General features: G+C 46.1%; 1 protein-coding gene across 5 annotated transcripts in view; it reads right to left on the minus strand.

Annotated features, from left to right (window-relative positions):
* Positions 1–14,703, minus strand: part of Dixdc1 (DIX domain containing 1) — a 91,843-nt gene that overhangs the window by 75,541 nt on the left and 1,599 nt on the right. For 2 of the 5 annotated variants that reach the window (XM_052760139.1, XM_052760131.1), the window contains exon 1: positions 4,039–4,393. In XM_052760139.1, the coding sequence (XP_052616099.1) occupies positions 4,039–4,098 (60 nt within the window). In that variant the 5' untranslated portion in view covers positions 4,099–4,393. Of the gene's footprint in view, positions 1–4,038; positions 4,397–14,400; positions 14,493–14,703 lie in introns of those variants that run through there. The other 3 variants (XR_008222806.1, XM_052760136.1, XM_052760150.1) reach the window with 3 other exon arrangements.

Consider the following 14,703-nt stretch of genomic DNA (forward strand, 5'->3'; position numbering starts at 1 on the left):
TGCCAAAGACAATGTTAATTTAACAACCAATACCAAGTAGCTTGAACTAGGTGTTGAGGGACAGCACTGCGAAAATGGAGACAGGGTGATCGGGAATTCAATGTCATGCTTTGCTACATATGGAGTTCAGGGCCAGCCTGGGTTACGTGAGAGCTCATGTCAGAAACAACAGGCCCAGGAAACGGGTCAGTCAGTGAAGTGTTTGCTACGTAAGCAGGAAGACCCAGTGCCCAGCACCAACGCAAAATGCCAGGCACAGCAGCACCCAGCTGCAATCCTAGCACTGGGCAGGCAGAGACAGGCGGATCTCCAGAGCTCGTTGGCCAGGCAGGCTTGTGGAATCAGTGAGCTCCAGGTTCCATGAGAGACCCTGTCTCAAAAAGTGAAGGGAGAGGGTCTGGAGAGATGGCTCAGCTGTTAAGAGCACTGGCTGCTCTTCCAAAGGACCCGGGTTCAATTCTCAGCACCAACATGGCATCTCACAACTGTTTATAACTCCTGTTCCAGGGGATCCAACACCTTCACACAGACATTCATGCAGGCAAAATACCAATGTACATAAAATATATGTAAAACAAATTATTTTTTAAAAAGTAAGGGGAGAACAACTGAAGAAGACACTTGACATCAATTTCAAGGCTGCACACACACCAACCATACCACACACACACACATCACATCTCACACACACATACACACCACATCTCAAACACACACACACACCACATCTCACACACACACACACACACATACACACACATACCATACACACATACACACCATATCTCTCACACACACACACACACACACACACACACACACATCACATCTCTCTCACACACACACAGACCACACACACATCACATCTCACACACACACACACACACACATACACCACACACACACATCCCACATCTCACACACTCACACACACCACACACACATACACACACATACCACACACACACATCTCACACACACACATACACCACACACATTACACACCACACCACACCCCCCCACACACACACACACAAATAGCTTTGAAACAAATGCAGAATAGGGAAGTAGAGAATTACAGAAAACCCACATAGCCAAGGTGGGTTACCAATGACAGTAGCCAAAATCTATGGATTAACCATGTCAATACAAGAGATTGCTTTAGCATCTCTGACATGAATCAATTCTGTGACTTCTTTGCCAGGCATGCTGAGGCCAGGACTCTAGGTGGGCAATGTGATTGAAAAGATTCTGTCACACGCAGTTCTATTTAGTGACATATGGACTGAGGAGCGACCAACAATACATAGAGGGGAGCCTTGATTCAAAGGGCAGGGTTTCTCTCTGCTGCTGGATCTCTTTATAATTAACCAATTAAGGCCATAGCCCTGTCTCCTGTGGGAGTTTTCTCTGCCATGGAGAATGAGGTTGCAGCCCTAACCACACAGACCTATAATAAACCATCTGGGTGAAGAAGGATAGCTTCAGATATACTTAGATTATTCCCAAGAGGTAGTTGAATGCATGTGCGGTATTCTTAGCCTCAGTAGAAAGAATTTCTCAGAGGAATTAAGCGTATTCTGACACCGTCTTTTAAGTCTCCAGTTACAGCCTTATCATATGACTCTAGCAAAGGAGACTGAATATTACTGGGCCTATTAGCAACCTGGAGCCTGGACTAGATCAAACAAGGCCCCCACCAACCATACCAATTACTTCCCTCAGACTGTTGTTCAGCAGCAGGATTATGTGCAAGTATATGGCAGGGTGGGATGAAGAAAATGTATTATGTATGGGAAAATTTATGTTAACTAGGGAATCCTTCAAATGCAACATTGGTGTTTATATTACTTAGAGGTATGAAATCAAAGTGCTACTTTGGTTTCCAGAGTTCAGATCTACTAAGGATTCTACTACTATGGAGTACATGGGTCTGCAGAGAGAGCAGTTTATGGGGTGGGTGGACAATTCAAACACCACAGGGGGCAAAGACACATTACTGAATTGCTCTAAACAGAAGAATTAATTGCAAGGTTGTCTGGCTGTTGTTTTTAGGAATATTCCATTACCACCACAGGAAAAAGAATATTTTTCACGCCCCTTTCCCCTTATTCTGGAAGAACTGGATGTTAGGTAATATACGTGTACAGAGGCATGGAAATGATGGCCAGGCTGCTTCGTTTTCACATGGGTCTTTAGATAAAGATTTAGAAATGAAAAACGGGCAGAAAGCAAAGACTAGGACTTGGCTTGGTGCCAGCTGCCTTCTAATCAGAAGGTGGGTCCTGACACCAGAGAGCCGGGTTAAAACAGAAAAGGGGGAGAGCCATGAGAGGACCAAGGGACTTGTGCCACAATGAATGGGTCAGATTTACACAGCTAAGGGCCAGAGAAGGCCCAGGGGCAGAGAGAGAGAACAGATGAATGTGACTACTGGAGGCACTTCAAGAGGTGTGCTTCCTGACTGTGTTTCACCTCTGGGTCTGTAGCTCTTTGTTAACGATTCCCTTACATGTGTTCAGTCAGGAGTGATGTGAAGATGAGGAGGCCCGCCGTGCAGGCGGGATACAAGCCCTGCCCTTTAACGAAGGTTGCGACACCCCTCAGCCAAAGGAAAATTCCAGCACAGTTGGCCACACTGGCAGAACATTTCCGTTTTTCTCTGTGTGGGTCAGGAACAAGGCTGGGGCACAGGGGCCAGAACTGGGGGAGGCTCCAAGGCAGGTCAGAATGTGGGGCTTCTTAATTAGAAACAGGGATCAAGGAGGCAGCCTGTCGTGCAGCGGGAGGGGAAAAAAAAAAATCCGACATGGAAATTCATGAGAATGGTTGGTTGCCTCTGGGGGAAAGGTTGGGAAGGGGGTAGAAACTGAGAACAGCACAAAAGGCTCTCCCGTCTTGCCTGTAATGTTAATATTAAAAAGAAAAATCGGGTTGGGGTGTAGCTCAGTGGTACAGCCCCTAGTCATATGCAAGGCCCTAGGTTCAGTCACCACTGGGGCGGGGAGGTATGTTTTCCTATGCTATCTGACTAAAAACTGATTTTAAAAACACAAGGGCTGTCTTAAAGGGTGGAAGAGCAGGGCAGTGGTAGGGCACTTGAATAGCATGCCCAAGCCCACTCCCCCAACCAGGAGAAATCTTAAATTTAAGAAATCCATAGAGAAGGGAGAGGTGGACAGAGGGGAAAGTGGGCACGAAGCCATGCCCAATAGCCTGTGCCTTCATGGCTGCCAGGCTAAGGCAACCAAAAGGATGGGTGAGGAGCAGGGAGGGGCAAATGGCAAAGGTCTCAAACAAGACCCCAGAACCGCCTGGGTCACAAAAGAAGCAAATGGAAGAGGTAACAGAATTCTGAGAGGAACTTGTGAGGAGGAAACAAGCCTGAGTCAACCCTAGCCCACCTTTCCTGTCAGATTGAGGCTCCTCACAGTAGTTCTCATAGGAGGGAGCCCCTGTTGGCTCCTAAAACTGGGCCTGTGACCCAGGTTGCTCCTCTCCGTCAACCTTGTCCTCGGTAGTGGAGGACCTAACTTGCAGGACCCAGGAAAATCACATTGGAAAGGGCCCCTCGTGTGGACCACCCGCAGTCTCCTGTCCTCTCAAACTTTCTACCAATGCCACACCACCACACCCCTCCCGTGACTCATCCGGTTAGCTCCTGAAATAGAAAGAGCTCCGCTGCCTCCTGTTCAGGGCTTCCCTCAAGGATGTCCCTGGAGAATCCCTGAGAGGCGTGGGGACCACCTTCCCTGCACCGAGATGCCTTCTGAGTGCGTGGTCCTTACTGTCCTCCGCGCTCAGGAAGGTAATCGTCCAGCTTAGAGAGAGGCCCACCGCCCTTCTGATGTCCTCAGGTTCGTGCATCTGTCTGCACCGCACCCACCACCTTGGTTCTGCCACCCAGGCTCTTCAACCCTAACGTATGATGTGCTCTGGGCTCCCCCAGAGGATGCCCCCCTCCCCATCCCCTTCCGGAGATTAGGCGGGAGGCGCGGGGTGACGGGGAGCTGGGGGTGGGAGGAGCGGGGCAGTTACCTCATTGAAGCCCTCCTGCAGGACGTCCAGTAAGTTCCCGCGGGTCAGGCAGGCTAGCATTGTTCCTGCCGTGGGGCTCCCCGGGTGGGGTCCGCCGCCGCCTCCTCCTCTCTCTGCACACAAAGGCGATCGGCTCAGCTCCCTGGGATCTCTCCCGAGTCCCGCATGCCACTTACTGGAAACCTAGACCCCGAGCCAAACTAGCGGCTTGCACTGGGCATGCTCGCGCGCGGGGCCGCAGCCGGAGGGGCCCGGCGCCGTGCTGGTTCCTATAGAAACAGCAGGGCGCGCACCGCAGGCACGGAGAGGCAAGAGGCGCCGGCGGCCAGCCCCGGGCTGCCCGTGAGTGCGGGGAAGCCGAGGGCGCGCGCACACGCTCCGGACCGGTGCGCGCGCGCAGCGAGCACTCACACAGGCGTGCACGCGCGCGCGCGCACACACACACACACACACACACACACACACACACACACACACACACACACACACACCCCGAGCTGACACAAGTGGGCTTGCCAGCGTGAGCATATGCTTACAATCACTACACTGCAGGTTTGGAGGCGGGCGTTCCCGCGCACGCACGTGAACACACACACACACACACACACACACACACACACACACACACACACACACACACACACGTATTCACTGCTCTCTTAAGGCTGCAAGCACCTCACCACAAGGTGGGTGGGAAAAGGAGTGAGTCACAGGATTCCCCCACCCCGCTCTTCGAACTAACAGCAACCTTTTTCCACGCGGGGCTGGAGAGCGAGGCAGCCCAGAGAAGAGGAAGTAGAAGGACAAGAAACAAAACAAAAAGGAGTCAGAGGAGAGAGGCTGTGGGGTGGGGGTCTTTAAATATTACGGTATAAGTAAGTGGACAGTGCTAAACAGATCATAGCATCACAACAGAAACATCAAAGATAATTTACGACGGGCGGTGGCGCACGCCTTTCATCCCAGCACTCGGGGAGGCAGAGCCAGGCGGATCTCTGTGAGTTCGAGGCCAGCCTGGGCTCCAAAGCGAGTTCCAGGAAAGGCGCAAAGCTACACAGAGAAACCCTGTCTCGAAAAACCAAAAAAAAAAAAAAAAGAGAAAGAGAGAAAGATAATTCAAGGGTGACCAAGGCTTTACCACACACGTCTCTTCTCTCTTCAGAATAACTGCTATGAGGGGGAAGGTGGGCAGCATGGCTCAGTGCAGAGAGGCTCTTGCAGAAGCTTGACACCTGAGTTCAATCCAGGAACCATGTTCAAGGTGGAAAGGGAGAACTCCTCTCTGGTACAGGCACCCATATACACACATCATGCTCTCCCACACACTAATTAATTAAGTTTAAAGATAAAATAGCTGCTAAGAGCCAGCATGGTGGTGTACACCTGTGATCCTTTACTGGGGGCTGAAAGCAGGAGGCTCAGGAGTCATCCTTGGCTACATAGCCAGTTTCTGGTCAGCCTAAGCTACGTGCAGTCCTTTCAATAGCAAACAAATATATATATACACAAGTCAGATCTGGCACTCTAGAGGCAGAGGCAGGTAGATCTCTTTGAGTCCAAACCAGCCTGGTCTTCATAGCAAGTTTCTGGCCAGCCACAGATACGTAGTGAGATTTTTGTCTCAAAAAAAAAAAAGCAGCTGGACGGTGGTGGTGCATGTCTTTAATTCCAGCACTCAGGAGGCAGAGCCAGGCAGATCTCCGTAAGTTCGAGGCCAGCCTGGTCTACAGAGCGAGATCCAGGACAGGCACCAAAACTACACAGAGAAACCCTGTCTCAAAAAACAAACAAGCCGGGCGGTGGTGGCGCATGCCTTTAATCCCAGCACTCGGGAGGCAGAGCCAGTCGGATCTCTGTGAGTTCGAGGCCAGCCTGGTCTACAAAGTGAGTTCCAGGAAAGGCGCAAAGCTACACAGAGAAACCCTGTCTCGAAAAACCAAACCAAAACAAAATAAAAAAAAAAAAAACAAGCAAACCATATTTTAATGAGTTTTTATAAATGCTTTTAATTGAAACAAAGCACCGAAAATGCCCTGGTACATTGACAGGTAAAAGCTTCCTTAAGTATAACAGGACTTCTCCCTTCTGTGACCTGGCTGAGGTCACTACTTTGATTGTTTATTTTTAAGAACACTAGTCATTTGCATGTTCAGAGTAAACTGATCTTTGAAAAAAAGAAAAAGAGAGAGAGAGAGAGAGGAAGGAAGGAAGGAAGGAAGGAAGGAAGGAAGGAAGGAAGTCAAAGGAGTGTCCACATTACATTCCATCTTGTGATCCTATACAGAAGGGGAGAATTTACAGTGTTAAGACCCAGAAAAGTCAGAGCCTTGTCCAAGGACACAGCTGGTCAGGGACACGAAACTCAATAATCAAGGAATTACAAACCATTTTCTAGCCATCCTGGATGCCCCTCTCAAACCCCATTAGGACTTCAGGAAGAAAAGTCACTATGAGCCTATTGAATCATAGTTAACCTAATAAATTACCTCCTCCTCCGGTCACTAAAGAAAAGGAGAAGCCTTACTTGGGGCAGTCTGACTGGATATGTAAGGCTACGAAAGAAACAAAGTCTCCTGGAAACATCGTGTGCCTCTGAGCACAGCAAGCAGAGCGTCAAACCTGCATTGAGTCAGTAGCTCTACCAGTTAAATCCTGTGGGTTCCACTCTGGCTGAAGCTGGGGCAAAGCTGACCCTGAGCAGCCAAGAACTCTCTATCCTACACCATTTAGCTGGGGAGTGTCACTGCCAAGACAAGGAATGGTGATCCCTTTCCTTCACAGCAGAGTGCCACCAGGAGACTCACGACCCTATGCTTATGGCAATGGAGTCCTTTATAAACAGAAGCATGGAACTTCCAATTGCATAGAACTGCATGGAGCACATCTACACACCTAATGATGCAAACCAAAACATTTAGTTGATGAGTCAGTCGGGCATCGGACAGAGGCCTGCAGATGGTCATCTGTGCCAAGAGAACACTGTTTCTCAAAAAAACAAAACAAACAAACAAACAAAAAAGCAGGCTTTGATGAGAGCAATACCTGTGAGCTCAATGCTTTGGAGGGAAGACTTAGTAAGTAAGCCACTGATTTATCACTTTAGTCTTTTGAGGCAGGGCCTCAGGTACCCCTGGCTGGACTCCAACTTCCTAATTAGTCAAAGATGACCTTGAATTCCTAATTCTACTGTTTCTGCCTCCCAACGCTGGTATGACGTGCTATCACACCTAGCTATAACTGACTTTTTTTTTAAAAAAAAAAATGTGTATCTTTGTGTCTGTGTGAGAATATGTCATGTGTGTGAAGGTCTCCGTGGAGATCAGACACCAGAAGAGGGTGGTGAGTGCCCTGGAGCTATAGCTAGAGGATGCTGTGAGCGACCCGATGTCGGTGCTGGGAACCAAACTCAGGTCCTCTGGAAGAACAGTGAGTGTTCTTAACCACTGCGCCCTCTCTCCAGTCCCCATACTAGATTTTAAATCTCCAAAATCATGATTTCACTGGCCCAATTATTAATTTCATATAAGAAAGAACCCACACCGGACAAGGTGCTTACAGTCTCTCAAAAAAAATCAATACAGGGACTGAGATCTAAACAAAGACCTCTGAGGTCTGGGCTTGTGCCTTGTGCAAAGTCCTTCATGGCATGCTGTAGAAATTAAGATAAAATCATGGTGTACACCAGTTCCCAAAAACCTAGAGAAGTAGTGTCTATTAGAACTTTCAAAGATGGAAATAGTCTATATTCTATGTGTTGTTCAAAATAGCAGCTACTAGCCACATGTGGCTATTGAATGCTGGAAATATAGCTAAGGCAATTAGGCAACTAGAATTTTGATGCTATTTAATTTTAATTCATTTAAATATAGATGACACAATTTCAAAATATTCTGTTCCACTGTCCTACAGACTATTGAGATATCTCCTCAAATTAGATTAGATCACATACAGCATGTCTCTCAAGATTGGAAAAAGCACAAAATTCCTGTTGGGCCATACAACCTCAAATTGCTCAGAAGATGTATTTATCGTGCCTGCTAAAGTACTGTGTTTAGCTCTAAGGAACATGAATATATTCTATTCCGGTTCCCCTACCCTAGGCTGTTGAGATATCAACAGAAGAGCTGGGACAGTAAGTGGGTTAGATGGAAGTGGGTTAGGAGGAATGACTGGGGCAATAATCAATACAATGTGATGCCTGTAGATGGGAAAACCGCAAAGCGCTCTGGGAGCTGCGACCCCTCCCACTGCTGCAGGCCTGGGAGAAGGCAAGGACTGCAGCAAACTGCTCTCCACAGGTTCCTGCTCCTGCTGGATTCTGCTTCTGTTTGACCTCCTCAGTCCTGCATTATCTCAGCAACAATGGCAGGTACTTCCTCTCCAAACTAAAAGTCACTCAAATATCTAGTGGAATAGCAAAACTGATTCAGTGTTACTATGATCGAAGTCCTATCTGAAGCATTAATAGGTGTACATTTGATGATCACAATTAAAATGAACAGTTTGCTATGTACATATGAAGGGAGATTGGAGGAGAGTTTGCTCTTGACCTAACTATTGAGTAGTGAAGCCAAAGTCTGGGTCCTGAAGCTTTATAAAGTATGAGCACTAGGAATTGAGCCTATGGCTATACATGCCAGGCAAGCACCCTGGCATGAAGCCACAGCTCAGTACATCTATATGATGCTTGCAACATAGACGGTACTAAACTAATGTTCTTAGATGAATGAATGAACCAGTGAAAGAAACATTAGCAAATACGTTCAAGCCATCTATTAATAAATATAATAACATGTTTCCGTAATTAAGACTCTCAGCCTTAAACAAAGCTGTCATTTGGTGAAAACACTGCCTGTGACTCCTCTCTGTGTAAAACTAAAATGCATGAGATTCACACCTATGAAAAACTTAACACATCCACTACAGGCTGTCATTCATGATGCAAAGAAGCAGAAAGGCAGTTTAAATAAACCAGTAATTAAAACTATCAATGAAATAATCAATGCCCCTTTGAAACAATTCCCTAGTCTCCCTTTTGTTTTCTCCTATCAGTTGGGTTCTTTAAGGGCCACGTATGTATGTACGTACGTACGTACGTACGTATGTATGTATGTATGTGTGTGTGTATGTATGTACATACGTATGTATGTATGTATGTACGTACATGTGTATGTATGTATGTATGTATGTATGTATTACAGTGCTGGGGGTTGAAGCCAGGGCCTCATGCATGCTGCGTAAGCACTCTCTCACTGTATACCACATGCCTAAACTGCTCTTTTGTCTCTCGATTCTTCCACTTGCCAGTCTATATTCATCATAATCATTCTCAGACAATAGATTCAAAATCTTGCTACCCGGTGCCCATTGTCTTTACACACTCCCTTTCTGTACCACGGCAAATAGAAATTCTTTGTGTCCGGCTCTGAAGGCCTCCCCTGGGATCACCTCTATCCAGGCTGGAAGGCTCCTAGATTTCTCAGGCTCATTTTCATGTCTGAGCTTTCCCACTGACTCCCTGCTTCAAGTGCCCCGCACCCTCCTCCCCTGCGGTCCACATGGCCAGCATGCCCCCTTCAGGCTCTGCTTTCTCCAGGAAACTTCTCTGGCCACACTTTTGTTTGGGAGTTTTTTTTTTTTTTTTTTTTTTCTTTCTCTTCCTTTTATTCTTTTAAATGTTGAGAACTAGCCAGGGCTTTATGCATGCTAACTGAGGCCCTCTTCTAACCACTCTTGATTTTAATCTGTTTTCCTCATCTCCAGATACCCATGGCTCATTCCTGCTTCTCCTTCAGATTCCTGCCCTAATGTTCTTTTAGACCTTGGTCCTTCACTCACTATTCTATTTTAAATAACAATACTCCCTCATACCCGCATTCTTACGTGCCTCTGGCTGTTTTATTTTTATTTTTCCCAATAGCCTTCATTATCCCCTTGGATATTCTGTGTTTACTTGTTTTTTTCTGTGTGGGGAGTGGGTGGGTACATATGTGTGCATGTAGGCACTTGTGTACATGTGTATTCATGCAAGTAGAGGCCAGAGGTCAGGTGACATCTACCTTATTTATGAGACAAGGTCTTTCACTGGTACTTGGGGCACACCAGCCAGCTCCAGGAGTCTACCTGTCTCCGCCTCCTCAGGACTGTGATTAAAAGTGGACACCACTACACTGGCTTCTTTACAGGGTTCTGGGATCGGATTTAGCTCCTTGTGCTTTCTGAGGAGACTTTACGGAGCCATCTCCCCAACCCTCTTCTTTTGTTCCCCCTTGAAGGATAACCTCAAATTGGCTATCCTCCTGCCTCAGCCTCCCACGTGCAGCAGTTGTAGGCTTGCACCACCACATCTTGCTTATTGTTCATTTATCATTAGCTTTTTCCCTGCTCATAAGGAAGCTCATGATGGAATTTTGTATGTTTTGTTACTGGTTTATCCCAGAACTAAGATCTTTATTGTCTGGTACATTGTAGCTGTTAAATACCAAACTGGCTGAATTCACTAATCCTTTTTTTTTTTTTAAATAAAAAGATCAGTGGGACTGAGTGGATGCCCAGTGGTTTAAAGCACTTATTAATCTTGAAGAAGGCCTGGATTTGATTCCTGGCACTCACATGGTGACTCACAAACCCTCCATAACTCCAGCTCCAGGGGATCTGACATCCTTTCTGACTTCCATGGACACCAAGCACTCATGTGGCATGCATACATACAGATGACAAAATACTGATATGCATTAAATAAAATAAACCTAAAAAAGACTCAAAGACCAAACCAAGTATGGCGTGACATGCCTGTAATCCTAGCACTGGGAGGTGGCTGGCTGCAGGAGGATCCAGAGTTTAATGTGATCTTTGGCTACATGGTGAGTTCAAGGTCAGCCTGGGCCATATAAGACCCTGCCTCAAAAAAAAAAAAAAGGTCTAAGCCAAGCCCAATAGCAATGACCTATAATCACAGCTCTTCGGGAAGCTGAGGCAGGAGGTTCACACATTCAGGGTCTAGGTGGGCTCCAGAGAGAGTTCAAGGTTATTTTGGCAATTTAATAAGACCATGCTTCAAAATAAACAATGTTTTACAAGACCTGCAGATACAGCTGAGTGCTAAAGTGTGTCCTTAGCTTGTGTGAGACTCTAAACTCAATCCTTCGCACTGGAAAAACAAACAAACAAAAAACAGATAAATAAATCCAAAGGTCTAGTACTTCAGTACGCCATCAGTTAGCCCTTACAGTTCATGTAAGGCTCTGGATCTTTCTTTGTCTCTTATGGTACTCACCAGCCAAATATAACCTGTGGTATCCTCTTGTATTTTCTTTTCCTTTACCCATGTATTCTTTCATTAAATATATGTTGGGTCCCTATTATTATATGTTTATATGCCAGGCCCTATTCTTTTAGCAAAAAAACCCCTGAAGAACTGAAAGATCCACTTATGTATACATATCATTTACTGAGTCAAGAACCAAGGCTGGAGGAAAGAATAGAAAAACTGAACTCAGCATTAGATGAGTCTAGAGGAGGGGACAGAGTGCACAGGGTGTGTGTGACAGCCAGAAATGGGCAGAAGGAAAAACAAGGCAGAGTGGTAACAGACCAGGGTAGAATGTTGCCAAAGTAACCGCGAGACGGCAGTGCCAAGGCAGATATGCAAATGCATTCTACACGTTTTTGTTTTTAAATCGCATGTCAAATTGCCAAATAGCCTGTGGTTGAAAATCAGATCAAGACAGCGACATCTGGTGGATGTTTTGGAAGTGACCTTTGGGTCTCTCTACTAGGACAATACCTGAAGTGCTCCTTCCCCACTGTCAATCACTACTGGCCTCTCCATTATTAATTACACTAGCAAAAACCAATCTTTCATTAGGACCCAGGGTCTTTACATCTCAGGATCCAGATTTCTGACATTCAGCTGCCCTCTGAGGGATGTATGCAAAATCTGACATCCCAATTCTTCCTTTATAGGTTACTTATTCTATAAAATGTTCATATTGCCGGATGGTGGTGGCACACGCCTTTAATCTCAGCACTCGGGAGGCAGAGCCAGGCGGATCTCTGTGAGTTCGAGGCCAGCCTGGATAACAGAGTGAGATCCAGGACAGGCACCAAAACAGAGAAACCCTGTCTCGAAAATAATAATAATAATAATAATAATAATAATAATAATAATAATAATAATAATAAAATAAATGTTCATATCTGGTTATATGGAGCCAGCTTGCTTTGTATTGAAGCAACAAGAACAATTTTTGCATTGAAAAATAATCCAACATGTATTCTTCCTCCAAGAGCATGGCTGTGAAAATTGGACTCTCTTTTCAACTCCATTGACCATTAGTGCAGCAGGAACCAGACATGACTAGTCCCTGAACACATTGTGCTGATCCACTTAGAAAAAAAAATGATGTTTAAATTTTTTTTCCTGTGGGGAAGTGTTCTGTACCCTGAAAACTCTCGTGTTTTTCTTCTGTTTAAAACTTTATCTTGGCCTGGTGGTGGTGGTGGTGGTGGGGGCAGCAGCAGTGGCGCACGCCTTTAATTCCAGCACTTAGGGAGTAGAGGCAGGCGGATCTCTGCGAGTTTGAGACCAGCCTTGTCTACAGAGCTAGTCCCAGTACAGCCAGGGTGGTTGCAGAGGGAAACCCTGTCTCAAAAAACCAACCAACCAACCACCAAAAAGCCCCCAAAACAAAACTGTATCTGGGCTGGAGAGATGGCTCAAAGGTTAAGGGTGCTGCCATTACATTCAATTTCCAACACCCACTCACATGCACATACACACACATATAAGAAAAAAATAAAGTCTTTGATTAGAATTATACCAAGTCATTCTATTATAATGTTATTTAATGTATAAATTGTATTTTGTTATACATAATAAAGTATGGTTTAAAGGAACAAAAATAAAATACCAACCCATGGGTGAAAAAAAAGTTCCTATCTTTTCAAGTAATCTGAAGTTGCTTATTTTCTTTTTTAAACATGTGAATGTTTTCCTGCATGTGTCCGTTCACTTCATGTGTTCTTGAGCACCATGGAGGTCAGAAGATCCCCTGGAACTGGAGTAACAGACAGCTGTGAGCTGTCATGTGGGTGCTGGGAATCAAATCCAAGTCCTCTTCAAAAGTAGTCAGGGCTCTTCACCACGGAGCCATCTCTCTGGCCCCCAAGCTACTTATTTTCAATGTGAGTGGTGGAGAGATTTGGAAGTCCAACAAAAAGGAGCCGATAAATGGTCAAGACGATTATAGCCAATCGAGGCACGGTAGTCATACTTGGAATTTCAGACCTCCACAGGTTGAGGCAGGAGGAGGAGTCCCTCATGTTTGAGGCCAGCCTGAGCTACACAATGATTTTAATGCCAGACTAGGATACCTAGCAAAACTCTGCCTCAAAAAGTCACTCTGCAGGGCCTGGAGAGACGGCTCAGCTGTTAAGAGCACAGGCTGCTCCTCCAGAGGACCCTGGATGGATTCCCAGCACCTACATGCCAGCTCTCAACTGTCTGCAACTCCAGTTCCAAGGGATTGAACACCCTCCTCTGGCCTCTGTCAGCACCAGGCATGTATGTGGTGCACAGACATACATGGAGGCAAAACACCCATACACATAAAGTAAAATAATAAAATTATAAAAATGAAAGACAAATAAACATTGGACAAAGTTAACAACATCAAAGTTCGTGTATAATAGGATCTCATGGGAAACATTTGCAGAGACGAAAAGACTGGAAGAATATAGCCTAGAATTTTCACAGTTTGCTTTTGGGAGGGAGTCTTATGGGTTATTTTAAAATGTTTTAAATCGTAATTTGCAGTGTTTCTCAAATGCTCTGTAATTAACATTACTTTTGAACAAACTTTAAACAATGCATATATACTAACAGCTAGAGTTTTCCAACCTCAGCCTGGTTTTATTAATTCCAGGAAAAGGATAAGGAACTGATGCCCAAGTGAACTAGAATTTCTACAAGGAGGAGGAGGAACAAAGAAGGAGTCATCACACGCCTGAGCAGCCCCACACTCACGTGAGGTCATCACACTCCTGAGCAGCCCCACACTCACGTGAGGTCATCACACTCCTGAGCAGCCCCACACTCACGTGAGGTCATCACACTCCTGAGCAGCCCCACACTCACGTGAGGTCATCACACTCCTGAGCAGCCCCACACTCACGTGAGGTCATCACACTCCTGAGCAGCCCCACACTCACGTGAGGTCACCACACGCCTGAGCAGCCCCACACTCACGTGAGGTCATCACACTCCTGAGCAGCCCCACACTCACGTGAGGTCATCACACTCCTGAGCAGCCCCACACTCACGTGAGGTCACCACACTCCTGACAGTACACCAGAACTTACGGAGGGCGCACCAGGCATCGTGGAGCTACAGACTCTCATAACCATGTGAGTCCCCATCTTCAGTGTCCTTAGAAGAGCCGCCTCCGGGCCACCTTAAAACAGGAAAGGATGACATGTGAAAACACATAGGAGGAGGAAGAATTCAAAAGCTAAATTAACCTAGGAGGGGTCAGGCCCCAACTTATCTTGAAGTAGAAGACTTAGGACCCTGAGGAGCAGCTAAGTTATTGTGATCACAATAGGGCCATCTCAGCTGCATTTTCTCTTATTTATGTGTTGTGTGTGTGTGTGGGGGGGGATGGA

Source organism: Peromyscus californicus, unplaced genomic scaffold (genome assembly GCF_007827085.1).
Source record: "Peromyscus californicus insignis strain IS unplaced genomic scaffold, ASM782708v3 Scaffold_11__1_contigs__length_118956290, whole genome shotgun sequence".
NCBI lineage: Eukaryota > Metazoa > Chordata > Mammalia > Rodentia > Cricetidae > Peromyscus > Peromyscus californicus.